Source organism: Aquila chrysaetos, chromosome 22 (assembly GCF_900496995.4).
Source record: "Aquila chrysaetos chrysaetos chromosome 22, bAquChr1.4, whole genome shotgun sequence".
NCBI lineage: Eukaryota > Metazoa > Chordata > Aves > Accipitriformes > Accipitridae > Aquila > Aquila chrysaetos.
The window spans coordinates 1,417,121-1,423,434 of NC_044025.1; the positions used below are offsets into that span (position 1 = coordinate 1,417,121).

Genomic DNA, 6,314 nt, shown 5'->3' on the forward strand with positions numbered 1-6,314 from the left:
TGAGGAAGACTCCTTGTGAGGGGGGATCTTCATTGCTGCCTTGTGCTATGGCTGGGGGTTTGGGAAATAATGTGGCTGGTGGCGTTCCAGTGTGACACACTTTTGATCTGCGGAAAGGGTGAGGGAAAAGTCGTGCAAGCACGACTGCTGCTAATTGCTGTGCAAGTGGTGGTGGAGATTGTGCTTTTGAACTGACGGCCAAGACTGGCAATGCTCTGCACGGAATATTAAGAGAACTTTATGCCTACATTGTATCACCGTAACAAAAACATTTATCCCCGCGGTAGAAATAACACAACCACGGGAGGCGTGTCATTTCTTTCTGGTCGTCACCGCCCCTTCCTAGCCGATTCCTTCACGTTATCGAATTAATTGTTTAGGTGTAAATGCCTATGAAGCATGCAGACCCTTAATTTATGTGGCCTAATGGGAAATCACCCATTCAAGTCCCTTAACTTTCCTTTTTCGGTATTAGCTGCCTCTGTAGGTCTTCCAACAGTTTAATGATGTAGCCATTAGCTCAGTGACTTCACTGAAGCACTCCATTGCTCTCATCCCGTTCTAAAATACTGTCGGGACTTGACGACTAGCGGGAAAATAGGTGCAGAAGAAAAATTGGGAGCAACGCAGAGGTGTCGTATGGCTGCAATCACCCTCCACCCACAGAATGGGCGGTATGAACGGGAGTATTTAAAGGAAAGTTTCTGAAGTGTGGGTTCATGAGCCTGATATATTTGCTTCTCCGGGGGGTGTGTGGGATGTGTGTCCGAATATCACGTTTTGTATTTCAGAGCCTATTTTCTCTTGCTCTCCTTGTAGCAGTCATTCAATCACGACGAATACAGAAAGTCGTGTTAGAGGTTAAGGTACGGCCTTAGGGGGCCTAGATTCTCAGTTGATTGACCCCACCTTCTTGGGACTTTAAATGTGTAATCTCAGCCGATGGTCGTGGTGTAGTTAATGTCAAGCGTGTTCCTTATTGTTGTCCCACAAACGCGGTTCATTTACCCGGCCTGCAAGCCAATACCTCACAGAGTCGAGATATTTTTAAATTAATTTCATGGATGCGCATGAACGGGTGCCTGTCTCAAGACAGCACATCTTTGTCTCAAAACTCCCCACTTTTATCTGATTAAGTAATACATATTCACTATTATTTCCCTTAACGATTGGTCCTTTCTTCTTCGCGTGTCATGTAAATTAGTGCGCAGACTCGGTCTTCTTCCTTCATGGTCTTCTTTTGAGTAGGTGGTCTCATTGGAGTACGTGGTCAATGAGTCGGTGGTCTCGATCTCCCCCTGTAGGAATTGCATCTTACCTACTTCTTACTCTGTCTTGGCAGTTACAGGTGGTTCTTCGAGATTTATTGACCAGACCACAATCCATTACCTTTTCTGACATAACCATGAAACCCCACTTTCAAAAGAAAGACCTTCTGGAATATCAAACCTAGCGAGAATTTCTTTTGATAAGGCCTTAATGATTTCTCTAGCCTTCTTGGGACGACATGGAAAGGCCTCTGGCCAACCAAACAAGGTATCTACTATCATCAATAAGTATTTGAATGAATTACACCTTGGTAGTGACATAACATCTGTTTGCCAGTATTCCCCAGGAGTTATTCCTTGTTTCACAACTTCTCCTGTAACCCTCCTGGTAATTTTTTGGATGATTAGCACAACAAATAGCACGTCTCAACTATTATGTCTGTCAGATTTTGCATTTTTGGTCCTACAAGCTATTTTTTTGGCAGTCAGTGCCAATGCATTTGCTCTTGAATGTGTTTCTCGATGCAATCCTTTAAGTAGAATTTCCATCATCTTTTTCAGCAAGTAGCAGTTGCTTTAAAGGTGTCACCCACCATCCCTGATCATTCTTAGAACAATCTAATTGTTCTGGCAATTGATCTTCTCTCTCAGTATATTGTGCAGGTGATGATTCTAAACGAGGTGCTGGAACTAAGGCTCCTTCAACTGTTGACTCTTTGAGAGCTGCTGCTTTTGCCACTTGATCCGCTTTTCGACTTCCCTTTATCATTTCACTATTCCCTCTCTGATGGGCTTCACAATGTGTTATTGGAACTTCCTTGGGTTGAAGAACTGCCTGCAAAAGTTTCGCTATTTCTTCTCCATATTGAATTGGGGTTCCTTGCGAGCTTAAAAGTCCTCTTTCTTCCCAAGTGGGTCCCTGTGCCTGCTTCAGCCACGCCTTAGCGTTTAAATGTCTAATTTCAGTCAGTGGTCACGATGTAGTTAATTCCAAGCGTGTTCCTTATGAACGGAGGTCTTTAAAGCAAAGTTCCTGCCGCTGGTTTCAGGAGCCCGATACCGCTGGTTCTCTGGGGGGGGGGGGGGGTGGTGTCTGAATATCCCGGTTTGTATTTCAGAGCCTGTTTCCTCTTGCTCTCCTTGCACCAGTCATTCATTCAGGCATGACTGCTACGCAAATTTGTGTTGGAGATTGTGGCTTCGAACTAATGGGATGAGGCTCGTAATCACCTGCATGTGAGACGAAGAGACATTCTTTTACTTGGCACGTCTCGGCGTTAGCAAGTGATTTTTCCCGTGCGGTTGAAGCAGCGCGGCCGCGGGAGGCCCCTGCCTTCCTCCTGGTCGTGATCGCCTCGAGGGTCGAAGGAGAGAAGGGCTGGCGAAAAGCCAGCGCAGGAGATGACCGCGGGACGGGCCCCGCTGTCCCCGTGGCGACGGTGCCGTCCCCGCCCGCTGCCCGCGGGAAAGGCAGGGCGGGCAGCGCTCGGCAGCGCTCGGTGCCTGCAGTGCCGGGAGGAGGCTGCGGGCGCCGCTGTTGACCGAGGAGGAGCGAGAGGAAGGCCGGAGCGCTGCCGGCAGCCCCGCCCGCTGCGGCCCGGCTCGCTCGCTGGCTGGCTGGCTGGCTGGCTCGGCGGCCGGGCGGTCTGCGAGCGTCCCCGCGGTGCGGAGCCGTGCTGCAGCGAGGCGGAGGGGCCGGCGGCAGCGGCCGGGAGCGGCGAGCCGGGGCCGAGCCTTAGAGGGAAGCGGAGCCCGAGCCGGAGCGTCTGCGAGGAGCGTGCGGCGGCGGTGCGGGTCCGGCGGGGCCGCGGCGGAGATGTGCGCGGCGGGGAGGCGCTGGGGCCGGCGGGAGCGAGCCCTGCTGTGGTGCGTCCTGGTGGCGGCGTGGGAGGCGGCGTGGGGGCAGCTGCGCTACTCGGTTCCCGAGGAGATGCCGAAGGGCTCGTTCGTGGGCGACGTGGCCAAGGACCTGGGGCTGGAGCTGCCGGCGCTCCGCGACGGCGGCGTCCGCGTTGTCTCCGAGGGGAGGACGCAGTATTTCGCTCTGCACGGCAAGACGGGGCATTTGGTGACGGCGGAGAGGATAGACAGAGAGCAGCTGTGCCGGCTGGTGGAGAAATGCGTGCTGCGCTGTGAGGTGATTGCGGAGGGGGAAATGCAGGTTTACGGCATCGAAGTGGAAATCACGGACATTAACGACAACGCGCCCAGTTTCCGAGAGTCGCAAAAAGAACTGAGAATGAGCGAGACGACAGCGCTGGGGTCGCGTTTTCCCCTGGCCGAGGCCCACGACCCGGACTCGGGACGGAATTCGCTGCAGAGCTACGAGCTGAGCGGCGACGAGCACTTCTCGCTGGCCGTGCAGGCGGGCCCCGGCGGGGATCAGCGTCCCGAGCTGGTGCTGGCGAAGGCGCTGGACCGGGAGGAGGCGGCGTTTCACGAGCTGGTGCTGAGGGCGAGCGACGGCGGAGAGCCGGCGCGGACGGGCACGGCGCGGATCCGCGTGGCGGTGCTGGACGCGAACGACAACGCGCCCGTGTTCAGCCAGGCGGAGTACACGCTGCGTGTGCCGGAGGACGTGCCCGTCGGCTCCACCCTCGTCACCGTCACGGCCACCGACGCCGACGAGGGCATCTACGGGCGAGTGAAATACAGTTTCCATAAAATTTCAGAAAGCTCGTCGGAACTTTTTTATCTGGACTCTCAGACAGGACAAATATCCCTTAAGGAAGATTTGGACTTTGAGGAAATCTCCTCACATAAACTGGAGGTGCAGGCACATGACGGAGGAGAGCTTTTCGACACGGCTAAAGTCGCGATCACGGTGACAGACGTGAACGACAACGCGCCCGAACTGACAGTGTCGTCGTCGCTGAGCGCGATCTCGGAGGACGCGCCGCCGGGGACGGTGGTGGCCCTGCTGCACGTGCAGGACCGGGACTCGGGGGCGAACGGCGAGGTGCGGTGCAGCATCGCCGAGCGGCTCCCGTTCCGGCTGGAGAAGTCCTTTGAGGACTACTACCGCGTGGTGACGGCGAGGGAGCTGGACCGGGAGGAGGTGGCGGAGTACAACGTGACGGTGCGGGCGGCGGACGGCGGGTCGCCGGCGCTGTGGAGCAGCGCGGTGCTGGCGCTGCGGGTGCTGGACGTGAACGACAACGCGCCGGTGTTCGCGGAGGCGCGCTACAGCGCCCGGCTGCCCGAGAACAACGCGGCGGGCGCGCTGGTGCTGACGGTGCGGGCGGCGGACGCGGACTGGGGGCAGAACGCGCGCGTGCGGTACCGGCTGTCGGAGGGGCGGGTGCGGGGCGCGCCGCTCTCGTCCTACGTGTCGGTGCAGGCGGAGACGGGCGCGCTGTACGCGCTGCGCTCCTTCGACTACGAGGAGGTGCGCGAGGTGGGGCTGTGGGTGCGGGCGGAGGACGGCGGCGCGCCGGCGCTGAGCAGCAACGTGTCGGTGCGGCTCGTGATCGTGGACGAGAACGACAACGCGCCGCAGGTGCTGTACCCGCCGCCGGCGCCGGCGCCGGGCGCGGGCTGGGCGGGCGTGGAGCTGGCGCCGCGCTCGGCGGAGCCCGGGGCGCTGGTGGCCAAGGTGGTGGCGGTGGACGCGGACGCGGGGCAGAACGCGTGGCTGTCGTACGAGCTGGCCAAGGCGACGGAGCCGGGGCTGTTCCGCGTGGGGCTGCACAGCGGCGAGGTGCGGACGGCGCGCTTCCCGCTGGCCCGCGACGCGGCGCGGCAGAGCCTGGTGGTGGTGGTGAAGGACCACGGGCGGCCGGCGCTGTCGGCCACGGCCACGCTGACGGTGGTGCTGGCCGAGAGCGTGGCCGAGCTGCTGTCGGAGCTGGGCAGCGCGGCGGCGGCGGCGCCGGGCGAGCCGGCCGGCAGCCTGACGCGGTGGCTGGTGGTGGCCGTGGCGGCCGTGTCCTGCCTCTTCCTCGCCTTCCTGCTGCTGCTGCTGGCGCTGCGCCTGCGGCGCTGGCGCCGCTCGCAGCTGCTGGCGGCGGGCAGCGGCGCCTTGCGCGGCGTCCCGGCCTCGCACTTCGTGGGCATCGACGGCGTCCGCGCCTTCCTGCACTCCTACTCGCACGAGGTGTCGCTCACCGCCGACTCGCGCAAGAGCCAGCTCCGCTTGTCGGGCGGCAGCTGCTGCGACACCCTCCCGGCCCGGCCGCCGCCCGACGAGCCCGCGCCGCTGCTCGGGGAGGACCCTGCCGGCGCCCGCCGCGCGGACCCCGCCGCTCCCCCGGTGAGTTCCTCCCACCAGCCCTTCCCCGCGGCGCGGCGCGGCGCGGCGCGATGCTTCCCTCCGCTGCTTCTCCGCCCTTTCCCCCCGACTTCTGTCTCCTGCCTCGGGGGGTGGAGGTAGCGGGAAGGCAAAGCTTCGCTCAGCGACGCGCGGGGCGCTGGCGCCTCTTGCTCCCGGGAGGTGAACGGGGGATCGCGGCTCAGCGTGACAGTTGCTGCGGGAGGCAGGAGAAGCGGGAGGCTGCTGTTGCCTGCTGGAGTTTCCTCTCAGGGGGGCTTGCTGCTTTTATCACGTCGCTGATGTGTTACATGCTGTTCACTGACCCAGCCTCTCCCGGAGGACAGCTCCTCTTTTACTCGTAGAGCCCCGAGGTTTCTTTCCAGAAGACTAGTGAGCAGGCAACGTATCTTCCTTCTCAGTACGGAGATGTAGCGAAATCTCGGCGAGGTCCGTGGCGTGGTAGTGATCCATGTCGAGGACAAAGGGTCTGGGTTCTGGCCCTCTGATAACAAGTGCTTGCAAACTATGAGGGTCAACGAACACCAGGCAAGTTGTGACGGCTTGGAGACGAGAGTCTTGGGAGGTGTTTGTGAGGGGCTGTGGAACCAGACACAAGAGATCTGGTTTGCTCCTTTCCCTGTTCGGTGCCCATCTGTAGTATCATGCAATGTGAGTTTTGGCTTCCCGGGTAAGTTTGGCCCAAGTCAGACACGTTGTTCCAGCTGCATAGGGAGCCCTGGGAGGTTCCTCCTGTGTGCTTGCACGTTGTGGTGATGTTTCTAACTAACAGCTTA

The 6,314-nt window shown here is 59.4% G+C and overlaps 1 protein-coding gene across 1 annotated transcript; it reads left to right on the top strand.

The window, feature by feature from the left end:
* The first annotated feature begins 2,469 nt into the window (after nt 1–2,469).
* LOC115334452 (protocadherin gamma-A10-like) lies at nt 2,470–5,640 on the top strand. The gene is given in 2 exon segments (XM_029998585.2): nt 2,470–2,870; nt 2,872–5,640. Coding segments are annotated over 2 exon segments (2,970 nt in total). The 5' UTR covers nt 2,470–2,669.
* Nucleotides 5,641–6,314: the final 674 nt, after the last annotated feature.